This window comes from Anguilla rostrata, chromosome 6, assembly GCF_018555375.3.
Source record: "Anguilla rostrata isolate EN2019 chromosome 6, ASM1855537v3, whole genome shotgun sequence".
In the NCBI taxonomy this organism is placed as follows: Eukaryota; Metazoa; Chordata; class Actinopteri; order Anguilliformes; family Anguillidae; genus Anguilla; species Anguilla rostrata.
Window position 1 is genome coordinate 8,609,241 of NC_057938.1, and position 20,841 is coordinate 8,630,081.

Below are 20,841 nucleotides of genomic sequence, written 5' to 3' on the forward strand. Positions count from 1 at the left end.
CAGATATCAGAAAAGAACCTGTCGGAGAGGCACATTCTTTTCTTTGTTTCCTACACTTGTGTGGGTCACCCTGTATAACTCCTTGTTTCAGACCTGTCATGTGAAACCCCTCCTCTCTTTTAGACCCCGTGTTTTCGGACACCTGCAAGATTGACAAGAACTTCCTGTCCCTAAACTACCTGGCGAGCTACGAGCATCCTCAGCCATCGCGGGGCTGCGTTCTTTCAGGCCCCGCCCCGGACCGTGAGGTCCACATCATCGAGCTGCAGGCGCCCAACTCCAGCAGGTGAGGCCCAAGCGAAGACCCCCCAAAAACCCCGCCCCCCCCCCCGAATGTGGGCTGCAGTCCTGAGGAGGCCCTAAGCATGTGAGGGAATGTGCTGGTGGTTCTCTGTAGAAACGCAACCCAGGGATTGTCTGTAATTATACGCATAATTGTGTGTATAATTACAATCTTCCATAATTATAATCTTCTTCATTGTGTTTGTTATCCTATAAGTCATTTTCCCTTGCAGTCAAACCTGCACTTTAGCCATTTGTAGTTGGAAGCTTCACATTTGTAGTTTATATATATATATATGTATGTATATATTATCGAAAGTTAGCACATTGATCATGAGAACAGTTCTTGGGATTTTTAGCTCTGAAATTCCAGTGCTCTTTGGCAGTCTAGTCCTGCACAGTCTCATTATATTTTACGACACTTCATAAATAATTGGAGATATTTCTTTCATATAATTTAAAGCATGAAAAACAACTATGCTGGCCAAGTTGTAATTACAGCTGACTATCTGACCTTTGTGTGGACGCACCACCTTCCAGTCACACAGTTCATTTTAAGCACGTTTCTGGATTTATTTGCTAGATAAAATGGTTTGTGTGTAAGTGTGTGTGTGTGTGTGTGTGTGTGTGTGTGCACGTGCACATGCGTGTGTTTGTGTTGTGTGTGTGTGGTTCTTAGTCTTCATTTGAATTCATTTTCAATTACACAGATGTTTTATAGTCTTTTGGGGTTCTCTTGGCTGTCGTCCCAAAGCTAAATGCCCAACAATGTGTGACCAGGCCTGGACAAAGTGTGAAAAATTTCTGTATCAGATTGTTTGAGAAGCCTTTGGGATCACACTAGGTTACAATAATATTCAGTAAGTGAGCGTGTAGGAAACTCTGTCTTAAAGCACTGGTAATGGCCTCTCTCTCCCAGAGCACATTGCACCTCAGTAATTGCTTAAGGACCGCACATAAAATGTGTCCCAAACTCCCCTGCACAAACGAGAAGGTCTGAAGGCACCGTGTTGCGTGAAAATCCCTCCGCCTGTTCCGTAGCAGTAAATCTGCTCCGCACGTGTCCTCTTTTTCTGGGAGTGTGTGGGGCTTTTTAATCAGTTGGCCAGACAGAGGAGACATGATAATATGGAGGTCTTGATAAATTCACAACCCTTGGCTTTTGGAATGTGTTTTTTTAAGCACCTCTCGCTCTTTCTCTGTCTTTCTTTCCCTCCCCCTCCCTCCTCTCTATCTGTGTCTCTATCACAGCGCCTTCCAGGTTGATGTGATCGTGGATATTGGCCCGCTGGACGGGAACGGGCCACTGCGGCGGGACCTGGTGCTCCTGCTTAAGTGTGGAAAATCTGTTAACTGGGTGATCGAAGCCCACGGTGTCACTGGCAAGCTGGAGATTCTGGTATGCACTGGCTTTCGTATTCTGGTCACACTGTGGATGGGGGCAGGGTGTGTGTGTCGTATAGAAACTCTGGCACCATTTTGGCCTGTTTTTATTCATGTTACTCCTGCAAATAGCAAACCATCAATTTGCGGAGGCAGCCGCACGCAAATCCCACCTTCCCATTGGTTGCGGTGTCTGCTTCCCTGGAACGCGTCCAGGAGACGGGTGCTGTCACATTATATAACACTGAGCTGTCGCTGCCCTAAAATATTTTGTCACCGGCGACGAGTGAAACCGAATCTTGTCTCTGGCTGCTGTTTGGAAACACCGGCTGGCGGTATGAAGTTTCCACGGGTCTGACCTGTTTCTTCGCCACATCGAATTCGAACGGGGCTGGGCAGAAGGGGGGCAGGGCGAGCCAAGACCTTCTTGCAAGCCAACGGCATCAGATTATTATTCTTGTGCGCTCGGTCTAGCTCGTTCATCACCCGTCAAAACATGAGTAACGAGGACTGCTGGCTCCAAACACACTCTTTCTGGCCTTTCAGACAGTGAGCTAAAGCGGTGTGTGCTGTTAGTGACTCTGAGATATCATAAAACTTACTTTTTGCTGACATTTCTGCTCTTTTTACTCAGATGAAACCATTTTTTATTTTACAAAATACCTCGTTTTTAAAAAAGGAGTAAAAATGTAATTTTTAGTAAAAAAAAAGTTAATTACATCACTAATCTTTTGTGCCGACCTTGCACACATGTATTATTAAATGCCCTATTGTGGATAGTAAGAATGTACGTCAGCAATAATTTGAGTCACAAACAAAGTGACTCATTTCCATTGGAAGTTCCAATGATCAATGCATTTTGAATATGAATTTATCATTTTGATTTATCATGAATTTCTGATGCAGAAGTTTTTGTCATATATATGGGAAAACAACTTCTGTTTACTACAAATAACTGAAGCTATGAAACTAGACACAAGCAGTATTAGTTTACATATCCTAGTGAATCTGTTTGCTCACTCTTGTGATTGGGTGTTGCAAAGGTAATGGAACCTGTGTCCAGCGAAGTTAATCGTGGGTATGAATGTAAAATGCCTTCCTCAATAAAGACCAGAATCTGTCTATGAAGGCAACATCTTCCACAAAAACTGTGCTTTGCTACTATATTTATGCCAAGCCAGTTACCATGTGGGTAAGGTTATCTACGATATTCCTGCTGATTTTGGCTGTGATATTCGTTATCTAATATGATATCACTTGGGCTGGGTTAAGATTTAGCTTGCGAGAAGGGCTGGGTTGTGACAAAGAGTCTCAGGCTCGGTGGGATCCGTGCCAGACTTGACGCTGCAGTTCTGTCGGAGAGCGCTGTTTGTGCAGCTGCCTCCGTCGACGCGCTAAATCTTTCCGGCTGACGGTGCGCTCTCCTGGGAGGGAGCGATGTGTGGCGGGCTGGCGATTGGAAACACATGTCCCGACACCCGAGAACGCGCGCGCTCGATGCACGGAGCGGCTCAGACCTGCGGCGCTGCGAGAACTCGACCTGCCGCCTCGCTTGGAAACTGCGGCTCACAGCCGCAACGCACCTGACCTAGCAACTGCAGCTCACACCCGCTAACTCTCACCTCTCCTAGCAACTGCAGCTCACACCCGCTAACTCTCACCTCTCCTAGCAACTGCAGCTCACACCCGCTAACTCTCACCTCGCCTAGAAACTTCAGCTCACACAAGCAACTCACACCTCGACTAGAAACTGCAGCGCACACCTGCGCCTCATAAATGCGGCACCGAGATCTCAACTCACACCTGTAGCACTGAGCGATTTTTACTGCTGTAGATTGCTGTGCGGTTCTGTGCATTTTTTCGCAAATATATGCCTGTGTTTCTGTCAAGCCCATTTTTTTAGTTTATGTGTATTGTACGTGTCTGTGCATGTATGCATGTGACTGTGTGCATGTATGTGGGTCCATGTGTGCAGTCTTACGTGTGCGGTACACGTGTCTGTTATCTGTCCTGCGCGTCAGTCCACACAGGAGAATATTACGTGTGTGTGTGTGTGACACGATGGCCTCGTAAAGCCAAAGACTTGCTACTGTCGGAATACGGGCCGCAGCGCCGGCTGTGCGGATCCGTGGGAAATGGCTGTGGGAAGGGATTACCGTCCGTCCACAGTAACAGCCGAGCGAGCGGGGAACAAATGCGGAATTCAGGAGAAATCGGACACATTCGTGGCCCGCCATTGATCAGGAAGACTGCGCTCGAAAACTGACACCTTGAGTCACGGGTCACCATGGAGACCCTAAGACAATAAAACACATCTCAGTCTCAACAGAACACGGAGAGAATGAGAAAGAGGATATTTGCAAGTGTATTTAATGTGGGTGTCACTGTGGTATGTAGCGAGCAGTTTTAGCGTTCCAATTTGTGGTTGGCGAAATTAGAACGAGGTAGAATTCGCTGATCTCTGGTGAACGTTTCCCAGCTCTGTGAAACGAGGGGGCTTTTTTTAAGCCACACTTGTGACGTTAGTGCTGCAGACAGCAAATACAATGCAGGAAGTGATGCTGCCTGTGTGGTGGAGTTATGTTTGTTTGTCACAGCTTGAGGGCTTCGCTTTTTTTTTGTTTTTGTGTTCAGTTACAGTAAAAACTACTCATTTATAAGTTAACCACTAACCAATGAAAACCACTTAATATAATACATTCAGTGGCACTATTTTTTATATGCACTGTCCCCAGATTACTTTTTGTCACACCTAATTTTCTGATCAGTATTAGGTTACTGGCAGGTGTATCTAACATCAACAATTAAGGAATGTTAAAACAAAATAAATTTAGACAATATGCATATTTACTTAGGTGTCAGCTTTAGCCATCATTGCATGTTGTTTAGTGATCTGTGAAAAGTGATTCAATGTGATTCACTCATTATATTTTTGGTTTGACTACAATATGGACTGGAGGCCATGGGCTGCTGGGAGTGACCTCTACTGTATCTTTCCCTGTCACTCAGACCTCTGACAGCGTGGGTCTGGGTTCTGACACGGAGAGGATGATGCAGATGACCAAGTCTCCCAAGCAGCACCTCCCTTCTGGGTCCCAGGCCATGATCAAGTGGGCCGAGGAGCACGGCTACAGCCCGGTCACCTCCTTCACCCACACGGCTGTGGCCAACCACTTCAACCTCCGGCTGAGGGAGCCAGGTAGGCTATTCGCCTAGTCATCTGTCAATCATGTGTCCAACTGTGCTTAGCAGTGCCATTGTACTATAGCTTCTGTTTTTTTTTTTTTTGGTAATTCTTCATGTATTTCTTCGTATTGTTTTTTTCTGAGCTATGATGGTATGTATACTTCTTTGAAGTGAGAATGGAAGTTTAATGTTGCCTTTTTGCTTCCAGATGTGTTGGAAGATGGTCTGGAGAAAGTTTCCCCTCCAAAGCCGGCCATCCCGCCTGAGTTTAACCCCCACCCAGGTCCCGGGGGCTCTGGAAGCCACTCGATGCTGCCCTTCCCTTTCCCCTACTTTCCCCTGCCCGGCTCGGTGGAGGAGCAGCCCGAGGAGCTGGAGGAGCAGCAGGGCAGCCTGGATGTCGGCCTGAGTGTTAAGTGTGAGGAGAACAGGATGGTGGTGACCTTGGACAAGGAGAGTCTGCAGGTCAGTGATGGGCTCTCAGGTCACAGTCAGCTATTCCTAACGTCCAGTAACAGCTGTAAGGGTCCAGTAAACCAATCACTACACTTTTCAGGGAAGAACCCATTGTCGGTGTCTCTTTCTAGACATTTCACAGCCTGCACAAATTTCTGTCTCATTCACCTGTTTGCTAGTTACAGACCATCTAGTAAAGTCATTCTCAGTGCATCACAGGGTTCTTGTACCCAGACTAACCCAAAATATCACCTGCAGTGTGCAGTGGGTATCTGCCAGCCTGACATCTTCCACCCCTTTTGCAGGTGAGCGGATATCAAGAAGCTGAGCTCACCCTCCAGGATCCTTCATGTAAGGCCAGACTCAATGCCACTCACTACATACTGGAAACCCCATTGAATGGCTGCAAGACCACCAAGTACCAGTTCCCTTCCAGCCCCACGGTCACCTACATAAACTCGGTGAGCGAGCATCCAGCAGAACTGGAAAACTGAAAACTGAGCCGTCTCCATGGGACAGTTCTGTGGACACCTGGTTCAGACCAAACAGTGCCAGCAAAAACTCATGCTGCATGCTTACTGGCTGAAATCATTGTTGACTAATCCTGCTTAAGGGTGAAGCAAATTTGTCCAAGTCCCATCCTTGCTGACCTCTTGTTGTAATCATTTGGGATGCAAGTCATAATTAACAAGGGTGGCTGATAACCAAAGTAAATTAATTTTAATCAACAAGCTATGATTCTGATGTTGTGATTCTTAACAGGGCCCCTGGTAATCTGTAACACAGAGCACTGAACCACAGAGAAAACTCATTCTGAAATTCAGGAGTCTTCACTCATCTGACGCTGCAGTACGATGTGTTGCAATGGCAGCTCGACTCAGGCGGTTCTCTACCCCGGGGCAAGCAGGGCAAGGCACAATTCAAAACAACTTGAGTCGAGCAAATGAAAAGCTCTGTGAATGGCTCTGAATTTTAGAAGTCAAAATCACTGTAGGCTCCTGTGTATGAATTCTGTCTGGCCTGTCTCTGAGTAAATTGTCTGTCAGTCTGTGAGTGGGGCATTCACAAACAGGTCCACCTCACTCTGTCTCATATGAGGCGTGAGCAGCCTGAAACTTTCCGGGACGTTTGCGAAACCAGAGGCGTTCGCTGTGGAAAAGCAGGGTGAAAGCCAACTTCATTAGTCTTAGTTGGATTGACTTATTATTCGGAGTGGCCTGGTAACCTTTCCTGTGATTGGTAGGTCCTGATTAACCGATCGGATCCAGAAGATGGAAGTGGCTTGCCTGTGGATGATGAGGACGTGCAGTCTGGAGACAATGGCTTCCCTGTTGATGAGGAGAGGGGGTCATTCCTTGAACACATAGAACCAAAGCTTGCTCACATCTTGGTAGGTCCCCATCACCTGTCTCTGTTTATTTAGGAGTAACTGAGTGTGGCTAGTGAGGATTAAATCAATATGTACTTTTGGTGCAGAACTGTTAACTTGGAAACTCAAACACAGTGCCCTGGACATATATTCTCTGCAGTATTGAAATTAAACAATAGTGTGACTTTAGCACATAATGTTTTTAATGTATACTTGCATGAATTAGTAGGTGTATGGTAGTGTTACTATCCTCAGTAAACTGGCGGGGTAATATTTATATGCAAATCTATGGTATATTCACTTCTCTCGTTGGTGAGTCTGGTAAATGAAAGCAGGCCATAGTGAACAAATTGTGTCCAGACGCCAGAATAGAGGATCCTCTGGCTCCTCTCTCTCACTAAGGCTTCAGCTTTCCAAGCTGCTCCGTAACGTCTGCCTCCTCTGCTGCTCTCCACCTGATGCCGGGACAGCTGCCATTCTTTCCATTCACAATTCTGTCCAATGTCTCTTTCTCTTTTTTTCTCTAGTCCTCTCTCTCCCGCTAACCACTGTTTAACTCACTTATATGAAGTCCTCTTCACTTATTTATTTCTCTCTGTAGCAGACTTGTTATTTAAAAATGTGAACATCATGCTCTGGGGAATGAAGCCAAAAAAGTGTGTATTATACAAAATCTGTTTAAGTTGAGGTGAAAATGATTGTAAACCAAATACAAAGTGCGCGTGGGTTTTCAGGTGATCTTCAGACTTTATAAATTTGCATCACTTATTAATATCAGAATCCTATTGGATTACAACACTTGTGAAACAGACTTTGAGAAGCAAATGCACACGGACATTCATATATAGAGTACACACACACACACACACACACACACACACACACACACACACACAGATGCAGAGTGAACATGGTTATAATGCTGCTGGAGTCAGGTGTCTGTGGTGTGTTAACTGTCTGCTGTCCCCTCCAGTTTAACTGCACGTACAGGAAGCTGCAGGATCTCCCGGTCATCTTCCCTGGGGTCGCACCCAGAAAGAACACAAAACCCTGGGACAACGACATGGAGTTCAAAATGGAGCTGTACGACTCGGACCTCTTCCTTCACCCTGCAAACCACAGTTTCTTCACGGTCTCGGAAAACAAGTCAGTCTTTGTGGAGGTAAAACCCTGAGTTGCATACGCATTATAATAGTTTATATTAACTCATACGGAAACATCTGTGGTAAATTTCCCTTCAGATGTTAATTCCTTTTCATTACCACGCCTTATTGGTGGATGTTTGAATGGGAAGTACCTTCCTTTTATAGAGTCAGTTTTATCGACAGGCTGGACACTTGGCGGTAGGAAAATAAGGCAGGGATTGTGTATGCTATACACATGTGTGTGTTTGTGTCTGCCTGTGATTTTCATGCCTTTTCAAGCAATAATGAGCAGGTCACATGGTGCAGAAAAACATTTATTCAGGTTGGCATCTCCGCCGCCGGCTTTCATCTGTGAGCGTGATGTGCTCGGGGTCAGGGGCTGTTTGGTCTGGTTCTGACTGCAGGGCTCTAAAGCCAACATCCCAGCGGCCTCTCCTTAACCCTCTCTTCCACGGAATGTCGTCCGCAGTTCTCAGGGTTCGCCGAGGGCCCGGGCAAAGGGGGAGGGGCGGCTTTCGGTCCGCAACGTTCTAGGACGCAGCGGGCAAAAATTCTTCGAGGCAGTCGAAAATACATTAGGCGAAGCGAATGGAAAAGGTCCCGCGGGAGGTCTCTGGGCTTGTGATTGATGGCCGGGCCTGCAGACGACAGTAACACTAACGGTGCAGACGCTGAGACGAGCGCGGCCACAAAGGGAAGATTGTGCGTTCTCCCGTTCGGCTGGCCCCGGGCCCCACCTGCTCGCCCTGGTACTGTTTTCAGAGCACTCCCGAGTAGCCGGGGCCCCGCGGTGCGCGGAGGCGGCACCCCAGATTTATAGAGGCTTCCCCTTTCATGTGCCGTCGATGGTGCGTCTCGGCGGGATTTATTTCCTGCTGCTGGGATGTCAGAAGAGATAGAGACGCGGCGCTGTGGAGGACTTAAATAGCCGGCTCTGTTGACTCCCGACTTCAGCCAGATGAGCGCGCGTCTTAACGGCCCTGGCAATGCAGCGCCGCGGTTTCGCTAACACGTGTGTAGCTTGTGCTTTTCAGAAAAATGAAAAGATTGATTATGTGCTGGGAAATGTCTTGCGACTTGCCAAAAGGAAAGATCCTTTTAAAGTGATTTAAAGGGCCAAAGTTTCACATTGATGTCAGTGAAGGCCTTGATTTTTATTTTTTCCCCTCGCAAAATCAATTGGTCAGCTTGTATTTGCTGATTGCATTATATAAAGCGGTTTATTTGCTTGCCAAATTCCTGTATCTCTTACCCATAATGACTTATTTACAGTGGCAAAAGTTCATGGGATTAATGAAAGAAAATATTGTGTTTAAGTGTTTGTGTTTGTTGGAAGCCAAACTTGTGTTTTAATTATTAACGAAATATATATTAAAAACAACCGAGGATTATCCTGACAATGTTCTTGTTGTTTTTTTAAAGGAGAGTGGGACAGTGTGCTCTCCTTTCAAGTTTCTTTATTATTCAAACAGGGTAGTAGGAGACAGAAAAAAGAACACAGCTGAGAAAGTGTCATGGTGGGGTGTGGGGCAATAGCACGTGGTCAAAAGTCAACTGCTTGTCCTTTTCAATGTGAACTATAAAGATTTATCGTTTTTTCTCCAATCCCAAACTCACAGTCCATTCTCACCCATCCAATGAAAAAGGTCCACTGAATGTTGGTGTGAAAGTGATATGGTGTTTTCAGGATTATTTTCAGTAGTTGCATCAGTGTTTTATTTTGGCCAGGCCAGTAAATAAATAAAATGCTTGTTTTCATGTGTTTCAGGTCACTGCAAGCAATGCTGATATGGAAGTCGGGTTCATGATTCAGTCGTGCTTCATCACACCCAGTGCCGACTCCGACTCCTCTGACTACACCCTCATCGAGAACGTCTGCCCTACGGACGACTCGGTGTCCTTCTACTCCCAGGAGCTCCCGGTCTCCCCCGGCAACGCTGACAGGAAGAGGTTCCGTTTCACTTTCAGGTCAAAGTTCAACATGTCCCTGCTCTACCTGCACTGCCAGATGTCCCCGTGTTCCGGAAGCCTCCCGAACGGACAGGGACTGCCTGAGGTGAGTGAGGACTTAGCCCTTTCACGCTAGCGGCCCGCCGGCTAGGCCTCGTGCCCTCCACGTGCCTGCTGTATACCGCCCTGGCAGTGAACAGGAAGCATCCGTCTCTTAAGGTTTCCTAAGCTAGAGCCAAACAGTACCCCACTGCTGCCATTGTTTTTCCTCTCGCTTCTCTGATAAAGTCGTAGCGCGTGTTGGCCCTTTCGCAAACAAAACATTTTACAATGAGCTTCAGTTTGACTGAATTTAAGGCTGAGTTCTGGGGTGGCCCAAGGGAAAGCTTTTAACCTTGTCCTGGATCCTTTTTAATATATAGAAACGTGTAGTGTTTTTAAATGCCCTATACATTCCTAAAGTGAATAAATCATTGTTCACAAAACATAAAAGATGTTAAAAAAAGATGTATGAATGGCTTGTACATTTTACATTGTCTTATAGCATATATGCCTTGGAAAATCAAGACAAATATGTTTCAACATTTTTCAACATTATTTTTCTATTAATGGTCCTAGAACATCCTCTAAAAGTGGTTCAGTATTACAGCAATTACAACAGTCATTGAAAATGTTATTTAATCTTAAAAAGGTCTATAAAGTGTCATGAAATATGACAAAACTTATTTAGGAGGGAAACCTACTTAAATGATCGGTTGAGGTCGATACCAGCGATGGCGCTCATCCGGATATGTGCGTGTCTTTGCAGTGTGTGCCGCCGAAGCAGGCCTGCGACTCTCTCAGCGTGGACGTGATCATTGCCATGACGCGGTTCACCAAGACCACCGCCAAACAGCTGGTCGGCATACCTGAGCTCCAGCCCCCCGAGCCGCAAGGTACGTGCCTACCGAGTTTGAGTGTGGTATGAACGTCCGCTGAGGTTGTGGTTGTTTTCAGTTCCGTTCCTGCCTCAGTAAACTGTTCAGGAAGGCTTAGTCTCTGCATTGTGCTGCATTGGTCACATGTGTCATCGGACCACAGGAGGCACACATGACAGTCACATTGTGCTAATTATGATCTCATCGGAGATCGGGTGATTTCATGAGACTGTAACTGGAATTAAACCGTTAGAATTCTTGCTGATGGCTTTCGAGTGGCATCCCGTCGGTGCAGATAAACTGTCTGGGACTGCCAGCTGATCATGGGCCTCTCGTTTTTCATCTTTAATTTTTTCAAAAATGTAAAAACTGATTTTGCAAGCAATGAAGCACGGAAAATATTAATAGGAACACAGTATTTATGGCCTCAGTGCTTGGGTTGCTGTCTTTGGTTACTGTGGTGAAAAATAACTTTTCCACAGAATTTAGGATGATATAAGGTGAAAAGGAAAGAAAGTGAAAAGTTCGATATGTATGCAAACTGCCCCTGTAGTTATCTGTTCATTTCAAAATGGGAAACACAAAGTTCTGCGTGACTTCATTTTACTGAGCGGTTGTCTGCTGTGGGTAGGGAGCTGGCACATGCCACTGCCTTCTCTGTGGGTTGGTTTTCTTGTGTTAAAAGCAAGCAAATCCAGACTCATCTCATAAAAGGGGTTTGAGCTCATTATATGCTTATTTTATGAAAGGCATCTGATGTGTCTAGGTGGCCAACAAAAAAAAACAGGCCTTCATGCGCTCGTGGTCTCTCAGCGGACTGGACTCTGAAGTCCATGTTGACCTCCAACGCATAGAGGGAATTTCTAGTGATCTTCAGACGCATGCTGCCAGTGGAGTTTATTACCCCTCAATGTCTGTAAATTTCCTTTTTCGGCATGTAAGTTTAAGCTGAAAGGAAATCCAGCCTGACTTATTTGTTTCCCCCTCCTCTTCCAGTAACTGAAAGTGTGCAAATGACAGAAGGTATTCCATGAAATCGTGCAGACACTGTGGCTCGGGTTGGGAAATAGGCGATAAGATCTGGAGGCAAAAATGAGAAAATACGGAGAAAGTGCTTTTTCACAACCGGCTAAGAACTCTGCCAAACTTTCAGGGCCATACTTCATACCTCATTCTGTATTCTCCCCATGACATGCACGTATTGGACAGGCTTTCCGTATTTACCGTTCACCCTGGCACAGTTCAGAACATTGATTTTTATTGGCCCCGACTGGTGCAGGTGTTGCGTATAAAGAAATGCAAAATCAGTGATTAAGCCTTAGTTTAAAAAAAAAAAAAAAAGATAAATGCAACTATTGGTGTTGGGGCTGGGTTAAAATTTTATAATGTTGACAGGAGCATACGTAGGGCAGAACAGCTCAGTGACCCAGGGAGAAGCCAGACCCTCTTATTTCATAAGGTTACAGTGCCACATTAAAATAGTCAGGTACCTCAAACTCTATAATAAGCAAAACAAAACTGACATTTAGGTGAGAAAGAAAAACTATCTTAAAACACCAAATAAAAGAAAATATGAAGTTTTCCAGGTAACAGACTCCCTCAGTTCAGCCTTGTCAGCACATTTGGAATCTTAGAACAGCTTGCAAAACGGTTTTTTTTTTGGGGGGGGGGGGGATCTTCTCAGTTTCTAAGTTTTGGGTTTGTCTCACATCTTTTGTTCTTTGTAAGAGTATTCCCATCCTCGATAATTTAGTTGGCTTCAAGTCAAATACAGTGTCTCGCTGCTTGCTGTAGTTCTCCCCCTGGCCTGGGAAAACCACACGTAGCCTGTGGTTTTCAGGGCTCAGCCCTGGTCCCTGCACACCATGCGGAGGAGATAAGAGGGAGGCCGTGTTCCAGCCCTCTCCCCGTGTGAGGGTCTGTCATCGTTCAACGCTAGGAATGAACATCCCAAGGTGGTGCTTCCAAGAATAGCCGCCATTGTCAAAGAAGGGCCTTTCTGCTGGGGGGGCCTAGCTCTCAGGCTCCTTGTGACAAACAGGCCTTTGTATTGACACAGATTCAGTGCCTTCACTTTTTAAAGAAAACCGCACTGCTAGATGAAATGCTTTGTTCGCTTTAGATGCAGTTCAAGATTCAAACGAGTTTTTTTTTTTTTCTTGGCCTTTATCTCAGAACTCGTTATATCAAATATAGTGTGTATTGTAGAGGAAGAATGCCGAAAATTTCGGTTTATCCAGAGGCATTTGTATATGATATTACAAAAGTAGATTGCATTTTTATGCATTCATTTATACAGCTTGATATTTGAAGTGATTCAGGTTAAGCATCTTTCTCAAGGGTACAACAGCAGCATCCTTGCTAGGGTTCGAACCCTCAACCTTTGAGCTAAAAGTGCAGTTTCTTAACCGTTACATTAAACCACCACCCCATATGAGCCTATGCCAGGCTCATATTCAGAGAAAGCTGCCTGCGATGTTATTCAGGCATGACAACCTTTCACCGACTCCCAATCTGAAGTTATTAAGCCTTCTGTCGGGCCTCACTAATTAAATTGCTCCACACAGATGTGAGATTACCCTAAAAAGAACTGCAATGGTTGGAATGGACGTGGCTATCCCTGTTGGGTGAAAACTAAAGAGCGGGATTACATGCTGTCTGAAGTTAACTGAAAGTTTCTTTGTTACAGCTACCCCCAGCAAGTTTGTTCCCCACGTTGCTGCAGAAAAGGATGAAAAATGTAAGTCCGCCTTTTTGAAGGCAGAAGAATCACACTGATTTAGCTTTACATTGATGACTAGTGCAACTGTTGCTAACGCTGGCACAGAGAATGCACACAAAATAACAGAGATGCTTATTTGAATCATGTAGTAAAGTTGTACACTGTCTTTTGTTTGCAGGCATAGTGTACGTCCTGGACACTCCCACTGTGGTTGGGATTGCTTTTGCAGCCTTTGTGATTGGAGCACTCTTAACGGGAGCTTTGTGGTTCATATACTCACACACAGGTAAGAATGCCCTTGTTCATTTCACTCTCTAGCATTGGGGACAAAATCGGTGTATGTCCCTTGTAGTTTTGTCAGACCGTCTCTAAATAGTCAGCCAACTGTATCTGCAAAAAGTCTTTCCTAAAGCCCACGTTAACATAGACGAGTGAGCACAGAACATTTGTTGTACAGATTAAAAACCTGAAAAAGCAATTTGTTTACGGCTAAATTGATATTTTAGTATATCCTGTTTGTCCTTCTTTGCTGGGTGAAACATTTATGGGATGAGGGAATGTTCAGCGGTATTGTCGGCACAATGGCCCGAGTCTGGAATTCCCCTTCATGTCCGGTACTGTACGCTCTCCCCTGTGGATTCGGCTGTTTCCAGGCCCATCAGAAGCCCTGCCCTCCCTGCACAGGAAGAGGCACAATCCATCCCCTGGATGCCAACACCTTCCTCACAAAGGGACTTTGACCTGGATTCAGTCCATGCTTGTCCTTAACCTTGGTTAACAAAAGAATGTTTCCCCTGTTGATTGAATCCAGACTTTAATCTCAGAACTAACTAACTATGAGGAAGTGTGAAGAGATTGGGAGAGTTTGATGGACAAAAGCCACCATCCCTGGGGTTGGCTGTGAGTGTCATACATGCCCTTGGTCTTTATTCTGTCCAATCCCACTGAATAGCTGAACTGGTCACCACCACATGACCAATCCCCGTTGCTCTGTTGGTTCTTTCTAGAAATCAGACCTGGGGAGTTCCAGATCACTGCAAATTGTTCATGGTTCATTGGTTAAGTCAATATGGTTTAAAAGTAGATTAATACTTTGCCTTCTTGCCGTGTGGCCTAGAGTAGCACTGTTCTCTGAGTCTTTCCATGGATATCAGGTATATTTCAGCCTGCTGTTTATGCTGGAAGCTCTTTTCTCTCGTTTTAGTCTGGTTTCCTAGGAAGGCACCAAGACAGGTGCAGAAACATTACCATGTAATTTGATTATATTATTTGTCAAGGATATTTAAAAGAAAAAAGCTGTCCATCCAAGTTTGAGAGCAGTGGGACTGAAAGGGAGCATGCCTGTGGAAGGACTTGGCCATATTCCAACTGACCTAGTGTGATCTGACACAATTTATGGTATTTTGTAATGGCAACTTTTAAACTTTTGCACTTTACACTGTAATTATTAGAACACGGATCTGTGCAAAGCACAATTTTCTACAGTCAGAATTCAGTGAGCTGGTTCAGTTGTTTCCAGTATTTGATCCTGTGGGAGAGAATGACATTTGTCAAATACAAGAGGAGAGGAAGAAAGCATAGCTTCCAGAGGCCATAGAGGTGATGTACTTGATGGACTTTGTTTTTTCTTTACTCCATGTTCAGAGCCCCACCCAGACTCTTAATGCAGTGGGAAACGGATGGATTTTGTGACAACACAGTGTCCCAAAATTGATATTTAGTAGTATTCTAGGACTTGTGAGTCCTTGTTTTGAAGATGCTCATAATAAACGTTTTGAATCCCACCCAAAAATATTCACAAAATAGAAAAATATACTTTTAAAAATAACCTTGTTTTTGTTTTGTTTTTGTGTTTCCTAATATAGGCAGAAAGATTCTTGTTTCAGGCAGTGAATTAGCTGCAGACGGCCTCTGCAAGATGGTAAATAGCAAGATGTGTGGTATTTCTACTTTAAAACATGAAAATAATTATAAATTTAAATTAGTGCTTTTTCCACCCCCCGTTCACCCCCCGTCTCAGTGGAATGGTCTACCAATGGTCACGTAGGAGGAATATAAAATAACAGTAGAATAAACCATGTTGGCACCTGAAAAACCACAGGATGATTTCTCATTTAAATTGCCATGGGCCTTTGAAAGTGTAGAAAACAGGCATTTAAAAAGTGAACCGTGGACACATGTCGCAACCTCATGATCCGAGAAGGGGGTTAAATTTGGTAACTTTCCCAAGAGTGCCAAAACAAACAATCATTTCAGTTGTTGTTCTGTCTTTATGAGCGGTCTGTGGTTGAGCACTGTGGCTGCTTTTTAAACAGCCTGGTTTAATTATCAAATAACTTGGAGACGCCAATCACTGATTTACTTCATAATATGAAGGGAAATCTCAGGAAAACTTATATTTTTAATATCCGAGCGATGTATTGGCAGGTTTGGGTACTGGAATGAACAAGAGAACACTAGTCTCCTGTGGGTTTGCATTTTATGACATGTTTAAAACAGCATGTTTCTATAAATGCCGCACATGGGTCTTTCAATATAAGTCACAACAGGGACTGAGTGGGATTTCTCCCCCAGAGGACTGAAGGGAAGGGCTTCTACAAACAATGAACTGCTGAGTGAGGGTGGTCACCCCAGTGTCATCGCTGGGAGGCACACAGTATAAGAAAATGGTCATTGGTCAATGGTACTCAACTGTGTAATGTTAATTTTCACGACAGTAACTACAGATAAATGCTCTCTCATGTGAATACCGTAAATGCAAAAACGGAACATTACCCCACGATCAGTAACTAACTCGAGCAAACACAAAGAAGAAATGGCATTTGCATGGCAAATGTCTTGCTCGTGGATACAAGAGCAATACCCCGGCTAGGATTCAAAACTTCATCCAGCTGGCTACCAGGCGTGTACCTGGCGCGCCACACTACCACCCCAGCTTACTGGCACTGCGAATGTGGTCAGAAAGGGGAAGGTAACCAATGGGACTGCAGACCAGACAGCGGTCTACCTGAAAAGCATCCCTGGGCAGGAGAGAGCAGGGCTGTGAGGAGATTTTCTGTTTTTAGCTGAAGCTCTTGGCAGCCTTGCTTTGGCAGAGCTGAGCTAGAGGGGCCTGGAAGAGGGAATCGGTGGCTGCAGATCCTCTACCCAAACCAATAGGAAAAGGAAGAGGGGGGGGGGAGTCATACAGTTCTTTTAGAGTACTGATCATAAAGGGCTGCATCGCACATGGGCAGAATCCTTCACTGCCCTCAGACGACCGTGCAGGAAGGGAGGCTGCTCAAAAACAACCAGCGGATGGAGAGAGATTTTATACCAAAAATACGCCATGCCAAGCACATAAAACAAACAAGTACCACAATTTCCCCCACGCCAGCCCAGCATTCCAAACAAATACGCATTTAAAAAAAAAAAAAAAATTCTCAAAATGCTGTCGTTATGCCGCGCACCCCAGGGCAAAGAGGAATGCACGTTGGAAATGGCGTGTGATAAACAGGCGGGCTCAGCCAGCGGACCGGCCTGCCCGATATTTACTCTGCTGTATTTGCTTAAGTTGTGGAAACTTGATATGGAGAATGGCGGGGGAGAGGAGCGGGTAAAGAAGCCCTAGATCTTTCCGTTGGTGTTGTTCTCTCTCCGCTGGAGGGGATATTTCCTAAGGACACGGTCAGCAGGCTGAAACTGCTCTGCTTAAAGTGATGACCCCACGGCCACAGTGTTTATTATCCTCCGCCCATGGCCTGTGGCGAGGCTCTTCCGTTAGCCAGGGGTTGTCACCTTCTTTCAAAACCAAAATGATGAGGGATTCACTGCTCCAGCAGAGAAATGTGACTCCAGACTGCAATCACATTTCTCTGCTGGAAGAGTGAGTCAGGAAATAGGAAATAAGTCAGTTTACTCAGGAAATGCACTGGTGTCTGTACCAAGATATACGATAGTAAACAATGAATCCATAAGTTCTTGGTTTTGATTCGTTTACGATTTGGTTATGGTTGGTTTACAATTCGTTTATAGTTTACTGTTGTCATTTAGAGTACACTCAAATCATTAAAAAATTATGCATCATATTCATCATCTGCCAAACTGAATGTTTCTGAGTGTTCTTTGAACTAGGCTTTGACATGTTCATAGGGGGCCAAGAATGGGCCGAGGGGCACCCCTAAGGCAGAGTGGACTGTGAACCTGTCTGGCCTTTAATAATCAGTTGTTTCTCTTTCTCAAGCAGGTGAGTCGGCAGGGCGGCAGCAGGTCCAGAAGTGTCCGCCGGCCTCCGAGAACAGCAGCGTAGCGCACAGCATCGGCAGCACACAGAGCACGCCCTGTTCTAGCAGCAGCACCGCCTAGTCCACCTGCGGGGGGGCCACCCGAAGGGCGCCACCCACAGCCTGGGAGGACAGCAAGGCCCCTCCAGGTCACATAGACTGTTTGCTGATGTCCACTTTCCCAGGATGAAAGGGATTATTTTGGGTTGCTTTTGCCAATGGAGAATAATGTGGTTCTTTCTTGATCTTTTTTTTTTTTGGGGGGGGGGGGGGGGGTCGGGTTTGCAAGCAAAGAAAAACTCACCAACAGTTGTCAGTGGCCTTTCCTTTCCATACAAAAATGTGCAACACAACTACTACAGATTTCTTATCCAGATGCTGCTTGAAACAGAACAAAGGAGACATCCTTAATTTTTACCTTACATGGTAAAAACCTGTAGATCTTTACAGTATGTGGATTCCAACCAATGAACAAATTGGATGGTGATGTAAACCAAATTGGATATTTGGATAAGCTTGTTAATGTTTTATTTTGTTTTTGTACATATTGTAAATACTCGGAAGTGTTATGGAGAGTATAATTTTAAAAGCTAAGTCTTATCTGGGGGTTCTAATTATGTACAAAGTATAAGAATATATGAAATTGGTTAAAATGGCAACCAGCCACAATTTAGGTCGGCAAGATATATTATAATTTATAATGTTAATATTAATCCATCTGCAAACTCAGTTTGTGGACAGTAAATATGGAAAACATTCCTCAGCACAATATCAAAGGATTGGGCTTTACATGTAAAATCAAAAAAAGAAAAAGAAATCTGTTGTTACCACAAAATAATGTTACCTTCTTGGGTCTAATGCCACTGTCTGCCACAACCCCTAACATTTGCAATAAGTACCAATTTGTTTTCTGGCTACAAACACTTCTGCCCTTATTCCCAATATATTATCATCCAGTTTTATAATGAATAGTTTTATAATGGATGATCAGTATTTACATTGTTGTTCACTTTTAACTGACTATTCCTGGAAGTACAAAGTCACCAATTTAATACCATAGTTCAGAAATTTCTTGTTTAAATGTTAAAAAAATTCTGAGCATAAAGGGAACCAAAGAATGTTTTAAAAATGCAAAAAAGGGAAAATGGAGGGTATGTTTGTGTTAATCACACAATGTGTATATATGTATGGAATAGTAAAAAAATGTGTAGTCTACTTGTACCAGATCATAAAACTAAATGTGTAACAATTTTTTCATTCTGCAGACCTTAATCATAGAATGTATTTTTATCTGAACGCTTTAAAGTGATTGTGAAACATGTAAAAATATCTTCAAAGAAGACCACAGAGTATTTTAGTAATACAGGTATATATTGTGGGAAAGCATGTATAAAGTTGTATTTGTGTTCACATAAATAGAGCCAACTATATTTTTTCTGTCATATACTGTGAATTAGTGTGTATATATATACACACACATATATATAGCCATGTATGTTTGTATACATTTTTGTACAGATTTATCTACAAATGTCCAAATCTTGCTTTGAATATTAACGCCAAGGATAAGTATTTTGTGTATAGATGTTCATAAAACTAAATAATTTTGTCATGTAAACATTTGAGGTTACCATACAGCAGACCAAATTGTTTTTCACTTTTCCAGTTCAGTTCTTTCAGGAATGTTTTTGTACTAAAATCTAGTGAACACAATATTTTTGTACAATGATGTTTTTGGAAGAATTTACAATTCCAGCTGTGTCATCTAATTTTCTTTTTAATTTCTTTTGCTCAATCATTTGTTGCCGTCATGTTTGTTAAATGTGCTTTTGAAAGGTCCACTTGTTTATTGTATGGATCAATGTGCCAACTACCTATTGCGTATTGTGGTGCTTGTACTAAATGCTGTCATATTTGCCACCATAAATTTGTGTGTTTAAAACTAGCTGCTAGTCATTTTGACTAAATTACCATGCATCTTCCCCTTACAGTAGCTGCTTCATGTTCCTCTGTGCCAACAATTCACTTAACTTTCTGTGGGAATTCCTGCTATACTGTGGATTGGCTTTACCGTGTATCTAAGTGATATAAGCTTTAAAAAAAAAAAAAACATAGGACTGATTTTGCACTTTAGAAAAACTGGCCATTTGTTCCAGCTTCCGTGGGAGAGTGAGGCAATCCCTCATCCTGTATAGTTTCAATGAATTGTGAAATGAGACTTAAAAGAAGAGTTCACAGAAGTGAGAGCTGTTCAGGTCTAATCCCCCACAAAGAGGAAGCCTGCGGTTTTGTGATGCCGTTGATCGACCTCAGTAACGGTGTGCTGAAATACCTGCCGCGCTTCCTCGTTCCGAGTAAACAGTGAACTTGCAGGAAGGGCAAAGACGGGGAATCAGGAGCTGTGAAAATCCTGGCTGTGTCTTCCCCAATAAAGAGGCCCCTGCACTGTGTGTACACACAGAGTTAACCCTGCCAGCTGTGCCTTAGGAGGGGAAAGCTTATACCCTGTAAATGATCCCCCTCTCAAACTAAGATTGTAAATTTTGCTTTGCTTGCTTCTTTTACGTATATCTACCTCACTTATTTTTTATTCTTTTTTTGGGGGGGGGGGGGGCAGGTATTTTATGCCTTCAGTCACACAAAACAGCATGCAATTTCTCGCAAGTTAGTGAGTTTCCTAATAAAAAATGCTCCTCTTGTCCAGATGCATTATTCCGAACACTTAACAGTATAAATTAATACAAACATCTTGCCTAAATGTGGCAGGTGGTTTTGTGTGAAAAGGTATAGTATTAGCTAAAGCATTCATGTTACCATTCAGTCATGGTCCGACTGAGCACCCTTGTTTTTTAAGATTTTGTTTTATTTTCTAGTGTAGTAGGCTGTTGTAAAGACTCTTTGCTGTAAATGTGCATGCATTTTATACACATAATAAAGTCTTATCTTTCATAACAGCGTCTTCTGGACTTTGTGATTTGTTCAATCATCAGTCTTGTGTGAATTTGCAGTTCAGCCCAACATTTCTGAACCCCGCACACGGGACCCCCGTTCCCCCGTCACTTCGGACATGACCGTATTTATTTTTGAACAGAGCCCAGCGGTGTTGGCTCCGGCGGTGGGTCGTGACTGCGAGCGATGACTCCTCTCACACAGCCGTGAGATAATGCCG

At 44.0% G+C, this 20,841-nt stretch overlaps 1 protein-coding gene across 4 annotated transcripts in view; it reads left to right on the forward strand.

Moving 5' to 3' along the window:
* LOC135256418 (transforming growth factor beta receptor type 3-like) overlaps positions 1-20,624 on the forward strand; it is a 73,291-nt gene extending 52,667 nt beyond the window's left edge. Inside the window, exons 6-18 of one of the 4 annotated variants that reach the window (XM_064338166.1) lie at positions 124-286; positions 1,534-1,681; positions 4,675-4,864; positions 5,060-5,316; positions 5,613-5,768; positions 6,551-6,697; positions 7,650-7,838; positions 9,590-9,877; positions 10,580-10,706; positions 13,378-13,428; positions 13,589-13,696; positions 15,276-15,331; positions 17,633-20,624. In XM_064338166.1, coding sequence (XP_064194236.1) covers positions 124-286; positions 1,534-1,681; positions 4,675-4,864; positions 5,060-5,316; positions 5,613-5,768; positions 6,551-6,697; positions 7,650-7,838; positions 9,590-9,877; positions 10,580-10,706; positions 13,378-13,428; positions 13,589-13,696; positions 15,276-15,331; positions 17,633-17,698 — 1,946 coding nt within the window. In that variant the 3' untranslated portion in view covers positions 17,699-20,624. The remainder of the gene's footprint in view (positions 1-123; positions 287-1,533; positions 1,682-4,674; positions 4,865-5,059; positions 5,317-5,612; positions 5,769-6,550; positions 6,698-7,649; positions 7,839-9,589; positions 9,878-10,579; positions 10,707-13,377; positions 13,429-13,588; positions 13,697-15,275; positions 15,332-17,632) is intronic. The other 3 variants (XM_064338168.1, XM_064338165.1, XM_064338167.1) reach the window with 3 other exon arrangements.
* The last annotated feature ends 217 nt before the right edge of the window (positions 20,625-20,841 follow it).